A 21,203-nucleotide genomic window follows, 5' to 3' on the forward strand; every position below is an offset into this window, starting at 1 on the left:
ACCTCGTTGAAGGCGGCCAGCAGCCCCGAGGTCTGACTGGAGAGGCCGAAGCGCTTCTCCACCGTGGAGATGGAGCTCTTGAGGTAGCCGGAGATCATGAGCTGCGCCAGCTGCAGCAGGCTGTGGCACAGCACGAAGAACTGTCGGAGGGGCCGCGGTGATGGCAGCGGGTGGGCGGAGGGCCGGGGAGATCGTGGCGGGTGGGTGGTAGACAGCCAAGATGGGGTTGGAGAGAGGGACGGAAAGTGAGGCCACGAGATAGAGAAACAGAGTCAGAGGAGACAGTCACACAGGAGGAGACAGAGGAAGAGAGGAAGAGTCCAGAACAAGAGGAGAGAGAGAGATACTGGAGTAATGCATGGATTCTCACACAGGCCTAAAAACTAGGAAAGCTGTTCTGGGTACCCCAGGAGTCCGGGGGCGACCTGGAATCCACAGGGCTGAGAGTAGGGTCTTCATGGGGCCAAGGATGACAGGAGCCCCTCTGACCCCCAGAGGTCCCCCAGGCTGGACTGGACCCCGCTCCGTGTTCCACCACCCTACCCTTTTCCCCAGGAAGCTCCCCAGATCCCACCCCACACAGTCCTCCCCTGGAGCTCCCCTGGGAGACCACCTGCACACAGCGAACCCCCAAGCTACCCACCCCACCTCACTCAGCCTCACCCAAACACCCCGCCTGCCTGCATTCCTCCTGAAAAACTGGCAGAATTCCTAAGAGAAGAAAAAGCTTGCTTCAAAGAATTAAAAATAGGGTGTTTATGCCAGAGCTTAAAAAATAGAGTGTCTGTTCTTCTGAGTTTCGGTTTCCTCATCTGTGCAACAAGGAAGACACCCCTGCCTCCCCAGGTTATTATGAGAACTAAATAAGACCATGTGGGGACAGTTTCTGGCACAGGGCCTGGCACCCTGTAGGTGCTGGTGGAGGCTTGGATGTTTAGGGCTGCGCTTGGTGGAGCTAGCACTCCCAGTATTCATACAGGTTCAGGATCCCTGGGGTCCTTCTCCTTCCTGCTAGAAAAACAGGAGCCAAGAAGACTGGTCACCCACTGCCCACAGAGCAGCCTTTCTGGAAGGAGAGAACACGTACCTGAAACCAAGCTAAGTGCTTCTATAGATCACAACTACCCATTCTACAGATGAGGAAGCTGAGGCTCAGGGAAAGGCAGCAACTTGCTTGGCATTTTACAGCCTGTAAGTGGCAGAGCCTGTTCTATCGGGCTTGGATGGCCCTGCTCCTGCCAGGCCCTGAGAGGTACCTTGATGCTGTGAAACACACTTGGCCGCAAATCTTGAGGATTTGGCCTGGCTTTGCCTCCAGGTGTGTCCTCTGTGCCCACCATGGCCTTGGTGTCCTTGTCTGGCACCTGGAGCTCCTCACCAATCGGCCCTGTGGGACAGACAGCCAGGGCATGAGAGTGGAGATGGAATCCCAGAGAACGGCCCTGACCGTGTAGCCCAAGGTGTTTCAGGGGTTGGTGAGAATCTGAGTCAAAGCACCATCAGCCTTCCTACGTCCCAGGTGCTGAAAGAGCCCTTCCTAAGAGGGTGTGTGTGTGCTCCATGTGCCCATGCTGGTCAGATCCCACTGGGACCACCTATTCACACCTTCATTCCATTCCCAGCGTAAATCTTCCTTCTAGGGAGAATTTTCTGATGCTGCCACACAACCTTTAAGCTGTGGCCCTGGTGTAGAAATGCACAGCCTTAGCCCCCCTGGGGCCTATATCTGTGAGACATCCAGTGCTCCTGGAGGCTGACTTTGGGTCTGGGTCTGTGGCTGTCTGGCTCAGTCTAGGATCAGAGGTCTGGGGTCCAGTGATTGGTCAAGTCTTGGTCCAAAGTCAGGACATAAAGGCTTTTCCTGGGGGTAGTTTGGAACAGATACCAACACCTCCACAGGGCACCACCCTGCCTATAATCACAGAACTAACCACCCCAATGCCCAAATCGTACATGAACCAGGTGGCTGGTCTGCACAGAAAGGGCACTAAGAGGTCATCCCATTTAACCCCTCTCATTTACCCCTGGACAAACTGAGGCCCCATATGTGGAGATGACTCAGGAGGTAGAGCTAGGTTAGAACCTGGGTTCTTGGCCCCATTACGCGTGTCTGGTTTTCTCCCATGGTAACCATGGTAACCATGTCAGTCTCCCACTCACTGCAGTCCCTTCAGAGGCATCTCTCCGGGTCTCTTGACGTTTAATCTCAGTGAGGAGCCTGGAAGCCTGGCCTTGGGAGACTCCACTCCTCCACTTCGATGAAAACCACCTGCACCTCCTGGCAGCCCAGGCCTCCTTGGCCTTCCTCCCCTTCTGGGGTCCCGCTTCCTGCAGAAGCCACTCCATTGTCTCAGATGCCTCTCAACCTGGCAGGAGTTTCCGCTCATTCAACAAGCTCCTTCTGGAGCCTGAAAACTGCCCTGAGGACACTTCTGACCCAGAGAGGTGGTGTGGGACCTCTCACCCCTTCTCCAGGAAGATGGAAGGCAAACTCAGGGAGGGGGCTACGGAGGCCTGCCACCGCCAGTGAGGGTTTTGTGCTCCTCACACAAGATACCTGGGAGCCTAAGGAAGTTTTCAAAATTGAGATATAATTCACACACCATAAAACCTACCCTTTCAGAGTATACAATTTAGTGGTTTTAGTACATTCAAAAAGTCATACTCTACCACCACTATCTAAATCCAGAATATTTTCATCACCCCAGTAAGAAATCCTGCACCCATTAACAGTCATTCCCCATTCCTCCCTCCTCCCATTTCCTGACAACCACTAATCTATTTTCTGGCTCTCTGGGTTTGCCTATTCTGGATATTTCATATACATTCATATAAATGAAATCATACAATATGTGGTCTTTTGTGACTGGCTTCTTTCACTTAGCATAATGTTTCAAAGTTCATCCATGTTGTAGCATGTATCTATGCTCCATTCCTTTTAATGGATGAATAATATTCCAGGGTATGGCTATATATCAACCACATTTTGTTTACCATTAATCTGTTGATGGACATTTGTGTTGTTTCAGGTATGGTGAATATTCATATACAAATTTTTGTGTGTGTATATATATATATATATATATTTTTTTTTTTTTTTTTTCTCAGTTCTCTTGGGTATATAGCCAGGAGTCGAATTCCTGGGTCACATGGTAACTCTATGTTTAACTTTCTGAGGAACTGCCAAACTGTTTTCTAAAACCATTTTACATTCCTGCTAGCAATGGATGATGGTTCTAACTTCTCCACATTCTTGCTAATACTTATTATTGTCTGTCTCTTTGATTATAGCCATCCTCATGGGTGTGAAATGATATCTCATGTGGTTTTTTTTTAATAGACTTTTATTGGAGTATTACTGCTTCACAATACTGTGTTAGTTTCTTTTGCACAACAAAGCGAATCAGCCATATGCATACACATGTCCCCCATCCCCTCCCTTTTGAGCCTCCCTCCCACCCTCCCTATCCCACCCCTCTAGGTCATCGCAAAGCACCGAGCCGATCTCTCTGTGCTACGCTGCTGCTTCCCACCAGCCAACTATTTTACATTTGGTAGTGTATATATGTCCATGCTACTCTCACTTCGCCCCAGCTTCGCCCTCCCACCCCACCCCTGCGTCATCAAGTCCGTTCTCTATGTCTACCTCTTTATTCCTGCCCTGCAACTAGGTTCATCAGTACCATTTTTTTTTTTAGATTCCATATATATGCGTTAGCATAAGGTACTTGTTTTTCTCTTTCTACTTAACTTCACTCTGTATGACAGACTCTAGGTCCATCCACCTCACTACAAATAACCCTCATGTGGTTTTTTTTTTTGTTTTTTTTTTAATTAATTTATTTATTTATGGCTGTGTTGGGTCTTCGTTTCTGCGCAAGGGTTCTCTCCAGTTGTGGCAAGCGGGGGCCACTCTTCATCGCGGTGCGCGGGCCTCTCACTATCGCGGCCTCTCTTGTTGCGGAGCACAGGCTCCAGACGCGTAGGCTCAGCAATTGTGGCTCACGGGCCTAGCCACTCTGCGGCATGTGGGATCTTCCCAGACCAGGGCTCGAATCCGTGCCCCCTGCGTTAGCAGGCAGATTCTCAACCACTGCGCCACCAGGGAAGCCCCCTTCATGTGGTTTTGATTTGATTTTCCCTAATGACTAATGATGTTGAGCATCTTCTCATTGCTTATTGGCCATATCTTTGGGAAAATGTTTATTTAAATAGCTTGAGGAGGGACTTCCTTGGTGGCACAGTGGTTAAGAATCCACCTGCTAATGAAGGGGACATGGGTTTGAGCCCTGGTCCAGGAAGATTCCATATGCCACGGAGCAACTAAGCCCGTGCGCCACAACTACTGAACCTGCGCTCTAGAGCCTGCGAGCCACAACTACTGAGCCCATGTGCCACAACTACTGAAGCCCGTGCACCTAGAGCCTGTGCTCTGCAACTAGAGAAGCCACTGCAATAAGAAGCCCGCGCACCGCAGCAAAGAATAGCCCCTGCTCGCCGCAACTAGAGAAAGCCTGCGCGCAGCAACGAAAGACCAACACAGCCAAAAATAAATAAATTTTGAAAAATAAATTAATTAAAAACAAAAACAAATAGCTTGAGGAATTTGGTTGAGGAAATGGAAGTGTGTGTGGCTGGGAAGGAGTCCCCTTTGTGGGGTATGAACACTCAGAGGAAACAAGGAGATGCTGAAACAAAAGTGACACCTGACAGGGAGGAGATAAGGGGTTGGCCTAGATAAGGGAAGTTGGGGCGAGGCTCTGTGGAGGTCACTTTGAAGGAGAAGAGAAGGTGAGGGGGTTCCAAGCAAACTCAACCAGAGGAGATTGACAGGATGATTTCTGAACCCCAGTTCCTCTCACCAGTAGAGACCAGTCACCCACTATAGCACAGAGGCTGCGCTACATGCTGTCCCTCTATGTAAAGGCTTGCATGCGTATTCTGCATGCTCGTGAAGCATCTCCACCACCCCACACCTTTGGTGCTTTCTTGATCTCTATGCTGCTGATGAGGACACCAAGGCTCACAGGTAACTAGCTCTGCTGGCTCACGTTGGTGCAGGAACACGAGCCGAGGTGTTCATCTCAGTGTCACTCGGTGCTCCTTGCACAGATTTGATGAGGGGAAGAAGCACAACGTTCTTCTCTGTCTTGACCCAACCAAACCTATAGCCAGGCCACCTGGAAGGCAGCAGTGTCCGCCCCCAAGGGGCCAGGCCAACCAGATGATGAGGCTGGAGCTGAGGCTGGAAGGGCAGAAGTCACTGACCTGGATCCCCAGCTCTGAAAGAAACCCAGGGGATGGATGAGGGAGGGGGCCAAAGGTCAATGGACTGGCTCAGAACCTTCCACCCTCCTGTGGCCCGGTGTATAGTGTGAACCTCTGGGTGAAGGAGGGAAGCCCTGGCCCTGGCCCCCCGGGTCCCCCTGAGAGCCACCACCAGTCAGTGTGTTGGGTGGCCAGTCGGTCCCTGAACAGGGCTGGTCAGATTGGTTGTCAGTCCCCTTTGACCCCTTCCTGTGGGCTGGAGGCCTCTATAGGGGGGCTGGCGGCAGACAGTCTGACTCCCTGATAAGGGATAGAACTCCCCCTGGAAGGAGGGTCCCGAATCCGGGGCTGTGTGTCCACCTCACCTCACCTGCTGCCTCTGAGGCCCTTCCCGTCCTGTGAAGGCTTTTTCAAGGGCCAGCCCTGACAGGAGAGAGGGCAGCTGAGGGAGTGAACCTGGGCTGGGCTGGGGTGGCCTGTAGGAATAAGGAGAGAGGCAGGGAACCAGGTCCCAGGAAAAAATTCCAGCCTCTTCCTCTCCTAGGTGGGTAGCCAGTTTTGGGGGCCCCAGGTATGCCAGGTGGTTCCAAGGGCTGGCAGGCAAGGGGTCTGTGTGCCTGTCGGTGGGTCACGCGGCTGCTCGTGCACTCATGTCCATCAGCTGGTAAGTCACTGGTCCACTAGTCCACTGTCCTTCAGGAGACTTGTCTGTTCGGGCTGTCAATTGCCCACTCACTGTAGAGCAGCTGCTCAGAAAGCCAGTCAGAAAGTTGCCCCAAAAGTCTGTCAGCCAGAGACCTTCAGTTCAGTCAGAGACTCCAGATGTCTGCAAGGCACGGGGTCCTGGCTGTGGCCATACCCCCTCCACGGCCAGGAATCTGAGTCTGGGGGATGAGGGGCAAGGTTCAGATAGCAGCCCGACAGGAAGGGTTGATTTTCCCTGCCTGTTCTTTCCTGGAAAGGCTCAGGGGTCTGCCTACTCCAGCCATCTCCCAGCTATAAACAGCACATCTCAGGCAGATATGGGGTTGCGAGCCTGGACGTGCCCCTTTATCTTTCTCAGCCTGTTTCCTCTGTAAGGTGAGGATATAGCGTCCACTCAAGGAGGTAAGGCATCTCGGGCACGTGGCTCAGGCTTGGCACACAGTAGGCCTCCTGAGGGCCAATGCTCTCCCCTCTCCTGATAATCTTCAAGTACCTCTGAGGCCACAGGCCCACCTGAACCCATTCCCTTCCACGCACCCCTGGTTCCTCCATGTTAACGCCTCCCTCTGACAGCTCCAGTTATTCCGTCTGTGGATCAACTCTCTCTTTCCCATCCAAGCCCCAGTCAACCGCAAGACCTGAGGACCTGGACCCCTTCCCGCTGTGCACACTCACTAGCTGTGGAGGCAATCGCCCAGGTTTTAATCCCTTAGACCAGCGGCCCCTTTGCTTCCTCATCCTCAACGCAGGGCCAGCAATCCCTACTTCCCACTGCCGAGAGCGCCCCCCGAGAACAAGACCCTCCTGCCACATTCAGCCTGGACACTAGAAGCCCCAAACCACACCTTACCGATGACATTAACTTGACTTTGCTATTCCACTGTCTTCATTAGCATTTTTAGTTGTTACTCGTCTTCGACTGAGCAGCCCCAGCAAATGGCTTGATTTTTTATGACAGGCACTTCCGAAAAGATGGAGCGACTCTTCAAGGGAAACCATCAACAGGGTGTGCACCTCAGATTCTTCGAATCTCTGACCCCCAGATCCTCACCTTGCTGTTTCTACCGGCAAACCCTGGACTGTGGTATCACTATTCTTACCCAATCCTGGTCAACCCTCCCTCACCCACCTCTCTCCCCGTCCTGAAGAACTGGCTGTAAAACAAACTTCCAAATTCTCAACAAATATTGACCTTTCCTCCCCACTCTGAGATACTGCCAAAGCTTTGAGAAGTGGTGTTGTCCCTTATGTCGGTAAACAATAGACTTTGTCTTATTGACAGGTTGTGTCACCAACATGTGGGGAACCAGCACCGACACGGTGCATAGCAGGTGCTCAGTGAACATTGTTTTCTTCCCTGTCAGGTACAAACACCCCGCCCGCCTTCATACTTGCTTTGGGACAGCAAGGAGCATTGCCACATCTAGAACTTGGGAACCAGGAGAAAGCTCAGCCCTGAAGGGCCAGGCAGGCGGGGGGGCTGGGAGACCCAGCTCTCTGGCTCACCTTCTCCCCCTGCAGGAAGTGGCCTGATGGAGGAGTTTGCCCCTGGGGCTACCCTATGTGCTGGGCTGGGCACACTCACCCAGCCTCCTAGCAAACTGTTGACGTAGCTGCTGTGACTCCATGACGTGGATGAGGAAACTGAAGCACAGAGAGGGGAAGGGGCTTATCCAGGTCCTGGGGCTGGTAAATGGCAAAGCCTGGACTGGAATTCAGGTCTGTCTGACACCTGGGCCCCTAACAGCAACCATGAGATGGTGGCTGCCAACGATGGCCTTCGAACCTATGAAAAATAATCGCCATGTAGCCATTTCTTATTCCGGCCTGGCTTCCCTCCAGCTAATTGTCAAAGGTGGTTGCATGGGGACAGTTGGCCGTTCTACCAGCTGGTTCTTTAGCTGGTCAGTCAGTCAGTTCATTGGTCAGTCAACACCCTCTTCTGAGGGTCTCAGAGAGCGCTGTCAGGGCAAGGCTGGACAGAGAAATATGGTGAGAAGGACATGTGGCCCTCAGTCCAGGGGACCTGAGTATGGTGAAAGTTCAGGACTCATAACCAAGGCCCAGATTTGAACTTTGAGGAGGGACGGGCTGAGAAATGCCGAGAGAGCCTGGGAGAGTTCTCATATCCTGAAGATGGAGGAAGAGGGCTTGGACCAAGGAGGGACAAGGAAAGGGCACTTTTTCTCCAGAACATTCCAGCCTGTCCCTCAGCAGAGAGAGCACGATCTAGGGTCACTCAGACCCAGTGTGGCCTCGGGCCAGCAATTAGACCTCTCTGAGCCTCCGCAAAATAGGAATAATAAGCCTTGCCTCTCAAGCCTGCACGAGGGTCACACAGATAACATCCTTTAACTCCAAGATGCTGCACAGTGTCAGTTTTGTCAGTGTTTGCCCCAGACTCACCAGGGAGCTATCTCCAGGCCTCAGAACTTATTGTCCTCCGGTGGGACACTAAGCCCCAGCATTACTCGCTCACCTCCTCCTAATCCCTGAAGAGGCACAGAACCCTCTGGAAACCTCCCTCTGCTGTCTCCTTGTCTTCCCTTCCCTCTCCATCCTCACCTGCTGCATTCCAAGACCTTTTTTTTTTTTTTCCTGATAATTTCCCTGTGCAAGAGAAGGAAAGGAGGGGCTTCCTTGGTGGCTCAGTGGTTGAGAATTTGCCTGCCAATGCAGGGGACACGGGTTTGAGCCCTGGTCTGGGAAGATCCCACATGCCGCGGAGCAACTGGGCCCGTGAGCCACAACTACTGAGCCTGCGCGTCTGGAGCCTGTGCTCCGCAACAAGAGAGGCCGCGATAGTGAGAGGCCCGCGATAGTGAGAGGCCCGCGCACCGCGATGAAGAGTGGCCCCCACTTGCCGCAACTAGAGAAAGCCCTCGCACAGAAACGAAGGCCCAACACAGCCAAAAATAAATTAATTAATTAATTTTAAAAAAAAAAAGAGAAGGAAAGGACTCTCCCCTACCCCTGCCACCATACACACTTTGCCAGGCTGGTCAGAGGAACTGGCAGAGAGATAATACGGGGCAGAGGTTGCAACGGGAGGGCCCTGGCCAAAGGCCCCATGTGTAGCTGCGTAAGCTGTGTGCAGTGAAGTGAACGGCACCCTCTGGAGTTGTGCGGGGCGGATGGCAGTCCTGCCTGGGGGCACATCTGACTCCTAGACATTTTTATTTGGCTTGTACAATGTTGGCTCACTGAGTGTTTTTAAGTTAGTTGCCAGCATTTAAAAAATCAGGAAATTTCACACAAAACTCCCGATTTTTGTTTTTTCTTGAAAGATTAGCAGATCTGGCAACACTGGGCCCACATTCCCATATGGAAACACTCAGCTGGTCTAAGATGCTTGCCTTTCATGTGGCAATTTGCCCTGTTAGAGCCTCTTTGGGCCCACCTGGCCCGCTTCAGGACCCTTTTCACCTGCCTGTGGGCTTCCCCATCTGTGACCCACAGCAACCCTGGGCCTGAGGAGTCTGCTGGACAGGAAGCCAAGGCTGGGTTAACCCTTTGAAGGGTGAGGCAGCAAGGCCAGAAAAGGCCATGACTTGCCCAGGGTCACCACGGTGGGGATGGAGCTTGTCTCTGCTTGTTCTAGGAGTAAGAATGAAGACTGTTTCCACACATACTGACAGCTCCACAAGGCAGGTGGCCGGGGTCTTGGAAGCAAGCAGCCCAGGTGCCCGCTCTCAGGGAGCTACCAGGGTGTGTGTGTGGGTGTGTGTGTGTGTGATGGCGGGGCAAACATCTAATACAGAATCACAACATGTGTTCACTGTGTGACACAAGAAGTTCCAAGACTATAGAAACATAGTGAAGAGGTCCTAGACCACATTTAAAGGTTCTGGGAGGCTTCCTGGGGGAGGAAACATCAGAGTAAAGGGCAGAAGTATGAAAGTGCAAAGACCACTCAGGGAACAAATAGTCCAGCAAGACTGGAGCACTGGGGTCAAGGTGGGGAGGTGAGGCTGGAGTGGTTGGTGGGGCCAGGCTATGACCACCCTTGAACGCCAGGCTGGAGGGCTGGGCTTCGTCCTGAGCCCAGTGATGAGGTCTCATTTGGCCTCCTATGAAGACCTCCGTGCCTCTTGGGAGAGAGTGGAGAAGCCAGGCTGTGGGCCGGGACCAGGGAGAGTGCAGGAGTGGGGTCCAGGGGAGCGAGCAATGATGGGGTCTGGGCCGGGTGGTGGCAGCGGGGATATAGAGTAATGAGCTGATGGACCACAGTGGGGAGATGGGATGGAAAGGACAGGACTGGGTGGAAAAGCGGGTGGATGGGGAGTGCAGGAGGCCGAGGAGCCCTGGGGGCAGGGGAGTGGGGAGAGGTGAGGCTTTGGGTCTGGGTGTACCACCGTTTAAGGCAGGATTGTAGGGTGATAGTGAGCTCAGCCTTGGACATGTGAGTTTGGGCTGGCAGGGGGGCTCCCAGGGGAAGACGCCTAGGAGAACGTGGGCTCCAGGACAGCCCATGAGAGGACACGGGCCAGAGCCAGTCTGGTTCTCCGTCTGGAAGGCATGTGTGGAGAGAAGGGAGCAGAAGCCACACGAGGGCAAACTTGCCTTTGAGAGTGAGAAGCCTCCGCCATATGCCCTGACTGAGGAGAACAGAGCAAAAGGAGGAACCCATCCTGGAACCATGTTCAGGTGCCAAGGTTGAGGGAATGGTGCAGTGTCACAAAGGAGCCCGGAGGTTTCCGGAAAACCTACCAACCTCCAGCACTCACACAGCCACAGCCTGAGCTGTGATGATTTCCCAGCCGCAGACACTGGGCAATCCATTTGTCCAGATACCTCTCTCTGGAGGTGTGTGGGTAGGAGGAGGCCAGCCTCATGGCTAACCCTCGCCTCCAGCCCTTCCTACCTCCTAGATTGCCCTGGGCTCCCTCAGCCTGCTGGCTCCCCGGCCTAGCTCCTGCAGCCCACGCCAGCTCTCTCTCCCTCCATAAGCCTCCCCTGCCCCTCCTGGTCCCGTTCCCTCAGCCCTTTCTCTAGGATGCCAGGCTGGTCGCCCTCCTGCATCACTTATGACCCCCTCTTATCTGCCCGATTAGCCAGTGGACTCCCCCGGGAAGAGGCTGTCCTCTGCTGGGTCCTGATGGACCATATCGGGTCCCTGTTGAAACCCTCTGGGACAGAAGACTTTGAATTCAAATATTTGTTTTGCCACATTGTGGCTGTGATCTTGGGCAGTTTATTTAGCCTCTCTAAGCCTCAGCCGCCTTCTCTGGTCACACAGCATTTTTGGTAGGGTTAAAGGAAAATGCCCTGCCTGGTACACTGTGGCCCTCAACAATGGTGAGTTGAGGACCCCATCTGCAGCACGTGAGGACGGACGCCACAGCCTCCAGGAGGTCAAGGCCACCCCTAGTGAACACTCTTCTCTCGCCTCAGTAGATGCTTGCTATTCCCCAAACTCATCCTGTTCTTTTCTACCTCTCAGCCTTTGTACATGCTGTACCCTCAGCCTGGAGTGTCCTGCCTTCCCAGCAAACCACTTCTCATCTTTCAAGGCCAGGCCAGGCTTAAAAACATGATTCTTGAATTGAGTTAAACTGAGTGAGGGAGGAGAGAAGGGTGGAGTGTGAGAGTCTGGGGAAGCGGGGGGGCTGCAGCATGAGCCTGGGGTGGGGTGGAGGCAATGTGGGACCCCTGAGGGCTTCAGTTCCCCGTGTGGTCCCACAAGGCTTCCGCAGGGGAAGAATCACAGACAGGAAGTGGGGGGGGGCAGTCTTGGGCCTTGGGCTTGGCTGTCATCTTTGGGAAATTCCTCCTAGCAGGACCCTTGGGTGGTCTGTTGGGAGGACAATAGCATGTTGCTGGCCTCCAGCTGTTGCTTTCTGGTGTTTTCCAAGCTGGGTCAGAGACACTGTGCTGGGAATTTCTATTCCCGATTCCAGCCCTGACTACCCCATCTAGACCCGAGATGACCCTAAAAATAGTGATGAGGGCTGGGGGATGGAGGGTGGGCCCTGAGCCCTGAGCCCACAGGGAATCCAGGCCGGCCTCCTTAGGCCTAAAACACAGAGCCTGAGCCCCAGAGACACGTGGCCATTGGCCCAGGCCACACTGCTTCCCCCAGCCAAGAGTCCCAGCTTGTCATTCTCTGTGCTTTACTGTTTACTCCCCAAGGGCCCCATTGTACCCCACCTCACTCCTTATCACGAGTCTCCAGTCCTCAATAAGAGTAGGCTTTCAAAGCAGGTTGGAGGGAGGGAAGGAACGTCATGGGGCAGGGGGTGCTGGGGGCATGAGGAGGACGGAGGAGAGCTTCTGCGCTGAGCCTTCCCCAATACCCCACCTCTGCCCCACCTGGGCCAGGTTCTGGGCCCTCAGGAATGGATCAGATCAGACCCCATTCCCAGGGAGCTCCCAGTCTGGGGAGGCGGGCATTGTTCTCCATCACTCCAAGCATCAGTGCTTAGGGCTCTGGGCTGCAGCCCATGAGGGGTAGCAGGAACCTAGTTTACCTCCTCTCCACCCCCAGGGTGTGGCTAGGCCCAGACTTGCATCCTGGAGATAGCCAAGCCTGCCCCATACAAGAGGCCTCTGCTCCATTGCTCTCTCCAGAGACAGAAAACCGAGCTTCTCAGCACTGGAAGGGACCAAGGGACCACCTCAGCCGACCCCTACCATCTACTGCACAGATGGAGAAAGTGAGTCCCAGAGAGGAACAGAAGCGGACTGGGCAGTGGATACCTGGCATCCGATCGTGGGGTCTAGGCAAGCTCGCCATGTGGTTCCCAGCTGCCTGAGATCTGGCACATCGGACCAGGCCCGGCCTAGGGGAATAAATCCCCTGCCCACTCCCCAGTCAGTAGCTCCCAGAGAACAGCTTGCTTTGTCTGGAACCAGTGGAGAAGTGCCCAAGGTGGGTGGTGACTCACCAGCGTGGGGTGTGTGAAGGGAAGAGGAAGCCCCGAGGGCAATGGCACAGAACGGAAAGGGCTTTGGCATGGGACAGGCCTGGTTCTGGCCCCGACTCTGCAGCTTGCTTGCTGGGTGACCTTGGACGAGTCACTTGCCCTCTCTGAGCATGTGTTTCCTCACTTATTAAAAAGGGTGAGAGAATGTCACTGCATTCTCATAAAGCCAGTGAGGCAGAGCTACAATTTGAACCTGGTTCCTTCCCTTGCCCCACCTCCCTGCCCTGGGTTGGCCCACATTTGAACCTAGGACTGGAGAGAACAACAGAAACAGTACCAGGAACAAGGAAGGACGAACTGCAAAGAGAGGGTCAAACAGCATATGGGAGAGAGGTTACTTCCAGCTGGGAGAATCAGTCTGGAAGGCTTCCTGGAAGAGTTGGTGTTTGGAGGAGTTAGAAAACAGGACAAATTTCACCAGAATGGGATGTGGGCAGGTGCCTTCCGGGTGGAGGTAAAGCTGAGCAAAGGTGCAGAGGTGGGAAAGCAGCTTCCCTAACTCACAAAATGGGCATGGTCTGGGGAGATCATTTTCTTAAGTGTCTCCCCCATAGACAGGGAAGCTCTGCCTGTTGCCTAAAAGCACGTGGCGAGTTGGTGCTGGGACTTGGCTGACGGCCAGGTCTGACCCTGACTCTTCTCTCTGGTGTCTGCCCCTGGCTGGGACTGCTGGCCCTTCTCCCTCAGGCCAGCTGTGTGTGGGTTTCTTACCAGGCTCCAGGCTCTGTGTCCTGCCCCAGCTGCATCCCCACATCCCTCAGACCAGAAAGAGAGCATGGGGGAAGCCTGGCCATAGCTCAGACTGGGGCTCAGGAAGAGAGGCCAGAGGCGGCTTCGGGTGGCTCAGTGGGCAGAAGCTGGGGTCAGCCTTGTGCTGTGTGTGTGGGAAGCGGAGGGCCAGCTAGAGAATATTCCAGAGCTGAGCCCTGCAGGGGTCAGAATAACAGTTGGGGGACAGGTGCAGTACAGCCAAAGTCACTAGTTTCTTCCCGTAGGATCACCAACCCTCAGATCCCATAACATGCCAAGGCTGACTGGGTATTTGGTTTGTCAGTGGCCCATCTGCAAACCAACTCACTCACATCTGACCTCATTGTCATCTCTCCTGCGAGGGCCTCAGAGGAAGCATCCGCCCCACCCTTCCTTCCACGCCACGTCCTCAAGCCGTGGCTGCAACACAGCCGCGCGTCTGCCTGTTCAGCCCAGGAAGCCCTCAGGCCTCACTCCCCGATGCAAGTCCGGCCTTGCCTGAGTGGGTGTGAGGCACACAGACAGCTGGGAGAAGGCCAGAGGTGATCGCTGCAGGGCGTCCAGCCCGAGGGCCACCCTATCTGAAGACCCTTTGTTTCTTCCACCTTCCTCCTCCTGCCCAAGAAGCTCAGCAGGACGCTCTGTTCCCAGAACCGCCGCCCTCTCCACATGGTGCTTTGGGCACGCTCCAGACTTGGCTTCTCAAGGCTTCGGGACACCTCCCCTCCCGCTTCCTCCCCGCCCCACCACCAACAAACGCATGTAGGTCTCTTCAGGTCTTTCTCTGAATTGGTTTCTTTTCTGTGCTGATCTTTCAGATTCTTTGTCTGCAGGCCTGTCTCTCTTCTGATCTGTCTCTGTCTGATTCTCTCTCTCTCTCTCTCTCTCACTGTCTCTGCTTCTCTCTATTTCTCCTGGTCTCTTCCGCAGCCCTCTCTCTGAGCTGGTCGCCCCTGTCCCTGCACTGCTCCAGCTGACACCTGTTGATCTTTGTCTTCTCCTGCTGTCTCTGGCTTTCTGTCTCAGACTTTGTCTGACTCTGAGTATCTCTGGACTTGCTCTGTGTCTGACTATACTTCTATCTCTGTTTTTGTCTGCTTTGTCTGTCTCTATCTTTGCCTACTTCAAAGGGAGAACAGGGCTTAGGGAGCGTCCAGGGGCCTCCCTTCCCATTGCCCTTTCGGTTTCTCTGTCTCATCAGGGAGGTTAGGCTGGGTGCCCTGCCTCCAGCTAAGTAAACAGTGTCCCTTCCTGCCCCTCTGGTCATTCACTCATTCATTCAACACACCCTCACTAGGTCTGGCCATGTGTCTGGCTCAGTGTAGGGAACTGCGAACCCCTGCCTCACCCCAGAGCGCACAAGTTACCTCTACAGCCTCACGCTTCGCCCTGGGAACGTGGGCCCCAGACTCCCTCCCAATGCCCCTTTCTGACTTTGTCCAGACTTACCTATCCTGGGTCCCATGATTTCTGGGGCACGGTGAGCTTCAGCCCCTATTTCAATCTCAGGACTGGAGCTTAGTGGGAGAGAGGGAGCGAGAACTTATCTGGGGCTTCTGTAGACAGCAGCCAGGGAAACACAGCAGGGATGCGCCAACGTGGGGGCTCCAGGCACTGGGTCGATCGATGCTTTTGGGGCCACAGTGGACAGCTGCCACCTCTTCCAGGTGGGTTAGGAAGTCCTGCTCAGACTTGACCCCACTCTCCAAGTGCCTATCTCCCTTGGGTCACTAGTTCCTTCTCTCTGTCTCTTTCTCTGAATTCCTCTGATCTCTGGCTGGGGCAGCCCGGGGCCAGAGCTGTGGAGGAGGATGGGTTTGTTTAGATCCAGCCCCGCTGATGGGAGGAGGCTGCTGGCTAGCTTCCCCTCAGCCCGCTCCTTCACAGCCTCTGGCTTGGCATTGCGCTTGGACATTTTCTCCTACAGCAGCGGAGAGGTGAGGGGCGGAGGGAATGTGGATGGGTGGCCCCTCCCAGCCCTGGGGTCGTTCACTCCTGATTTTCCAGTCTCCTCTCTGCATTCCCACTCTCGCTCTGAGCCTCCTCCCACACCGAACTCTCGTCCCAGTTACAGAACTCTTTTCACCCACCAGGAGCCCCGGACAGAGCCACTTTCCCCCACTGTCCTCCTTCACTGAACCTCTGTCCCCCTCAAGCTCGCACCCCCTCTCACTGACCCCCTATTTCTTCTCTGAGCTCCTCAGATCCAGAGCAAGGAGGGGCTCTATCCATTGGGAGTCACAGTGGTCAGCGCCTCTGGGGGAGGGCAGGGACCCATGGTAGCAGCTCCAAAAAGTACGGCCGTCTCAGCGGAGGGAGGGTGGAGAGAAGAGGACATATGAGATTCCCAGAGTTTTCTGCACTGAAGACTGAGGATGGAGGCCTTGGAGCCAGACAGACCTGAGTCCCATCTCAGCTTTGTCATTCGCCAGTCAAGTGGCCTTAGGCAAGTCCCTGCACCTCTCTGAGAGTCAGCTGCCTCATCTATAAAGAAGGGACGATAGTCCTCACTCGCAGGGCTACTGTGCAAGTTCAGTGAGCGAAAAAGAATCCAAGCCTGAGGCCTGGAGCTCGGAGAAGGGAGTGGCAGAGGTGGGACTCAGAACAGGGCAGTGAGAGGGCAAGGAACCTGGTCTTCCTCCTTGCTCCACACTTCCGCTTTCCATTTGGCCCTCCTAATGACCTTGTGGGCCGGGTACTTATTCTTCCATTTCACAGATGAGGCACTGAGTCTCAGTAACTGCCCAGAAGTCACCTAGCTAGTAGGTTGTGGGATCACGCCTTGAACCTCTGATGCTAGGAACCAGGCTTTTTCCTCTACCCAGGCTGCATTTTCTGAGGAAAACCTCTGGGTTTCCCCAAATCCAACATACAGAAGTGAACCTGACCCAGTTCCAATAGAGTTTTTGCATGATGTAGGGATGTGGGATTGGAGTTCAGCTTTTGGGGTGCAACGACAGAGAGACACACATCAGCCCCACTTGGCTCCCAGTGGCTGTATGGGATGCTAGAAGGAAGCGGGGGAGTATCTGAAGTAATCACAGATAGGCCTGGCACATAGTAGGCCCTTGATAGATACTCGTAGCGTGAGTGAGTCTCTGAGAGACCAGAAATGGGAATGCAGGACTACCACCCAGGGAAAGGTCAACAGCTGGCTTGTGTTGATGGAAAACCAGACCCCAATCCTGCTCGAGAAAACCAAATTGGCTCTCTCTCTCTCTAAATCCTTCAGACAGGCACTGTGAGTCCTCACAGAGATTGGCAGAGGTGCAGCCTTCCAGACTCCAAATTGCAGGTGCATGGTCGAGAGAGGGAAGGGTCCTTTCGACTTTCTGGAGGCTCACTTGCCCCCTCCTTGGCCCCAGAGGCTGCAGAAGTTCTGCACATGGAAAGACGCTGGGACCAGCTTGGCTGGCTAAGTTCATTTCACCAATCTTTGAGTAAAAGCATGCACAGCACCCCATAGGGCACAGAACATACAGTAACCTCAGGCACGAGCAGCCTTCATGTATCACCTCAGCCTCCCCAGGCTGACACAGGTCCAAGAATATTCCTGAACCCAGCTGTGGAATTAGAGCACGAGTCCAATCCCTGGGACCTCTGGGAGTTAAGCTAACAGGCCTTCAGATAGCTCTTGGGTTAATCCTGCAGTGAGGTTCCACTCTGGGTGGCCCCAACTTGAGGTTCAACCAACCTGGTTTGCACCCCACCTTTGCCACTTGCCAACGTGAGGTTTGCTGAGCCCTGTGCATTTTACAGAGCCCCATGTTGTGTGTGGATCGCAACACCATCTGTGGATTCCCACAGTTTGCAAAGCTTGATGTCTTTTTAGAGTCCCATACCGTTGGCAAAGCCTGGCACAGTTTACAGAGCTCTGCAGCTTCCAGGGCCCCATGATGTTTGCACACTCCTGTGTCTTGTGTCGAGCCTGATGCTGCTTTGGAAACCCCAAGCCGTTCACAGAACCCAAGCCTTTACCTCTTCAAGTCATCCCACGTGGGGAAATGCCTTTTTGCAAGCCAGGCAAAAGAGGAATTTGGTTACAAGGGGAGAGTCCTGGGCTCCAGCCTCGAGACCTCAATTCTGGTCCCAGCTCTGTAACTACCTTGCTGTGGGACTTGGAGCACGTCCTTTCTCCTTTCTGGGCCTCAGTCTTCTCACCTGTTAAATGGAGATGGTGATATCAAATGGCCCACCCTCAGGACTGTTCTGAGGATCACTGTGAGGGTGCCCAGAAGATGAGGGGGGCAGGGCAGTGGGGGAAGGGGAAGGGTGGCCGGAGGCTCCTTCCTGAAAAAGGCTCTAAACTGCCACATCAGCACCATTGCTCCTACTTCCCTCTGGCCTGGCAGCCAGAGAGCAGATATCTATAAATGGGCCCTTGGCCAGGCAGACAAGTAATGGCCTCGGTCAGAGCCTCAGCCATCCCTACCCCCAGGTGCTGCCTGGGGGTCAGACCTCAAGCTGTGCCGACATGCTCTCATGCATGGCTCATTAGATCTGCCCAAGGAAGGCAGTGCATACTTACTTCACCCATGAGGACTCTGACACTCAGAGAGGCCATGTGATTTGCCCAGGGCTACACGTGGAGGATACAGCCAGGGCTGGGGTCTGAGCCAAGGACAGCAAGGATGGACCCGTGGTACTCAGAAGGTCAGAGCAGGAAGGAACCTGGAGCTCACTTAATTCATCCCCTCCCTTTTTCAGATTGGGAGACTGAGGCTGGAGAGAGGCAGGCTGTGCTGGGTCGTGACCACAGGGAAGTCCCAGTCTCTCCGTGGGCTTCAGTTTCTCCCTCTGGTGAATGAGAAACAGACTCCCTCCTGCCAAGGGCTCAGGACTTTCCCATCTTTGTTGGCATGGCTCCGGGATGAGAACGCAGCAAATTTCCCAGCTAGGTGAGGAGAATCATGGGTCTGCAGGCAGGTAGGTGTCTGGCTTGGCCGCTCAGCCCTACCCACCATGGCTCAGCACAGCCGTTGGCTCCTCCAGCCCACCCAGCTTTACACAGCCCATGCTGTGCTCTCTGCAGCTTAAACCCGGTCTGGAGTTTCTTTCTGGAGAAGCCCTTTTGCCCTAACAGCAGCCTTCCCGTGGGTCCAACTGCCTCTACCTCCCACCAGCCTCTCCCTCCAGCCCGGAGAGAACACGTACTCTGCTGGAAACTCTACATTCCTCCCTGAAAGTGGCAGCCCTGTGCCCAGACAGAGCATGAGCGTGGGTATCAGATGGTTCAATCCTGACCCGGTAAGAAGATCTCTGAGGCTCAGTCTCCTCATCCGTAGAGATGATGGGAAACCTCCTGGCAGGGCTGCACTAAACCCAATCATCTCACTCTATCTCACTCATCTCACTCTGTATGTGCGTAGCTCTCCCAGGAGACTGTAAACTCCCTGGAGACCTAGCTGGGTGATCTGAAGCTGGTCACTTGCCCAAGGGTCTCTGATCCTCAGGGCCCTTGTCTGTGAAATACCTTCCCAGGGCTGTCCTAAGGCTCAGATGAGTTGATGGATTAGTGCTTACTAAGTCTGAGAGCTGAGCAGACATGAGCCATTATTAATATGGTGGCGATGGTAATGGCGATGACTCTTGTAATTCTAGAAGCAGAGGATGCGATAGAAGTAAATCAGAGGCCAGGTCATTCTGACCTCACTGACAACCCCATGTGACTCAATCACTGGGAAGGCCCTCTGAGGTGGGAGGGCACTCAAGTTGTTAACAGCTGTTGTTCTGTGGGTGCTGCAGGCTGTCCCCTCTCACAGGGTCCAGACTGGGCACTGGCTGGCCTGTGGCTCCCAACCCTGCCTCTGCCACCAACACACTGGCGTTGGTCAGGTCCTATGTCCTGCCTGGTCCCCAGTTTCCTTATTATAAAGTGGTGGGGGTAGGTCTCGTTCTGCTCTGCCCCCCGTCTTTGGGGAAGGAACATGAGCTAATGGATGTACCACTGCTTTTGTAAAGTGTCAAGCGCGGGACATGAGGGATTACGGTTATTAATGATTTGGCTCCTGGGAGAGGGGACATGGGGGAGGGGGTGCAGCGGAGGCCGGGAGTGGAGACCAAGGGGAGCAAGCGTCTGCCCCTGGCTGCAAGGGCCCCAACGCCCTGCAGACTTTGTAATACTGCCCCCTGGGGGCCAGAGAGGAGGTCAGTGCCCCAGGCTCTTCCTTTAAGACTCCAGTCCAGGAGGAGGGGGCGGGAAGGATGACTGTCAGAGGAGGCTGAAATGGACAGGCCGGAAGGAGCCCAGTGAGAGCGGTCACCACCTGCTCCCCTCTCTCCCTCTCCTCCACACCCGTCTCTCAAACCAGCCCACTTCTTCCCATCCTGCTCTCACTGCCCTGGTCCTGGCCACCAGCAGCTCTGGCCCGGGCAGTGTCCCAGCCTCCTCCCCATCTCCGGTCTCCATCTTCCTGTGAGCCAGAGGGAACTTTCCAGACCTTAAATCTAACCATGCCCCTCCCTTCTTTAAACCCTGCTCCCACCCCACTCCCCAGCGCCCTCAGGATAAACCCATCTCCCTCTGCCTGATATGGAGTGCCCCCTACCTCTCTGTCTTCTGCCAGATCAGAATCTCCACTTGCAAGTGAGAGGAAAAGGTACAAGAACAAGGTTTTGGGACAGGACTACTGGCTTCTCCACTTGGTAGCTATGTTAATTCTTCGCTTGTTTGTAGGGGGTTTTGGTGTGTATGTGAAATACACACGTGAAATGTGTATGTGAAATATCCAAAACGTGAAATTTACCATTTTAAGTATATGGTTCAGTGGCATTAAGTACATTCGCGGTGTTGTGGAACCATCACCACCATCCATCTCCAGAACTTCTTCATCTTCCCAAACCGAAACTTCATACCCATGTGTTACTTAATTCCTCATGCCTCTGTCTTCTCATCTGCAGGATGGGGCTAATGAGTGGATGTACTTTGCACAGTGCCTGGTAGGTAGTTAATAGGTACTCAACAAACATTACTACCATCTTGTTCTCTGGGGGAAAGCAAGTGTGGTAGGACTGCAGGGGTTATCTATAGACATCCAGGGCCTTCACTGCCCGGGATTCATTTCTGTGACTCGGGCAGAGTTTATGACAGCTGCTGGGGAAGCACGCTTCATGCTTCACCTAGGAAGATGAGTCACTTCCTCACCTGATGGGGTTATGAGCCTGGAGATGCAGAAGGCAGGAAGCAGATTGAGCACGGGCAGCTGCTTCTTGACCAGGTTGGTCCTCCACAAATGCTCCAGTGACGACTATACAGGCAAGGAGGGTTCTGACTGCCGGTAGGGCCCAGTCTGGGCCAGGGTGGGACACCCAACTTGCCTCTGTTCTAAGTCTCTCAGGAGGGGCTGGAACAGGCTAAGCTGTTTTCCTCAGTGCTGTTTATTTGGAGCATTGTCAGTTTGCATTTTGCTTGGTTCTCTCCTTCTCATGTTCCACCCCAAGCACACCCACTCCCTCCACTCTGCACACGTTTCCTAGATTCACTCACTCCAACTGTTCCTGGCACTCATGTGTAAAATTCTCTCACCATTGAAGTGGTGCTGTCCTTATTAAAAT

General features: G+C 54.1%; 1 protein-coding gene across 6 annotated transcripts in view; it reads right to left on the reverse strand.

The window, feature by feature from the left end:
• The window catches only part of SLCO2B1 (solute carrier organic anion transporter family member 2B1), a 53,162-nt gene extending 37,745 nt beyond the window's left edge, over window positions 1-15,417 (reverse strand). For 2 of the 6 annotated variants that reach the window (XM_036859777.1, XM_036859778.1), the window contains exons 1-3: window positions 15,099-15,417; window positions 1,257-1,387; window positions 3-140 (exon numbers count right to left, since the gene is read on the reverse strand). In XM_036859777.1, the coding sequence (XP_036715672.1) occupies window positions 3-140; window positions 1,257-1,387; window positions 15,099-15,114 (285 nt within the window). In that variant the 5' untranslated portion in view covers window positions 15,115-15,417. Of the gene's footprint in view, window positions 1-2; window positions 141-1,256; window positions 1,388-5,633; window positions 6,153-6,823; window positions 7,133-15,098 lie in introns of those variants that run through there. The other 4 variants (XM_036859781.1, XM_036859780.1, XM_036859779.1 and 1 more) reach the window with 4 other exon arrangements.
• Between the last annotated feature and the right edge of the window lie 5,786 nt (window positions 15,418-21,203).

Source organism: Balaenoptera musculus, chromosome 8 (genome assembly GCF_009873245.2).
Source record: "Balaenoptera musculus isolate JJ_BM4_2016_0621 chromosome 8, mBalMus1.pri.v3, whole genome shotgun sequence".
NCBI classification, from domain to species: domain Eukaryota; kingdom Metazoa; phylum Chordata; class Mammalia; order Artiodactyla; family Balaenopteridae; genus Balaenoptera; species Balaenoptera musculus.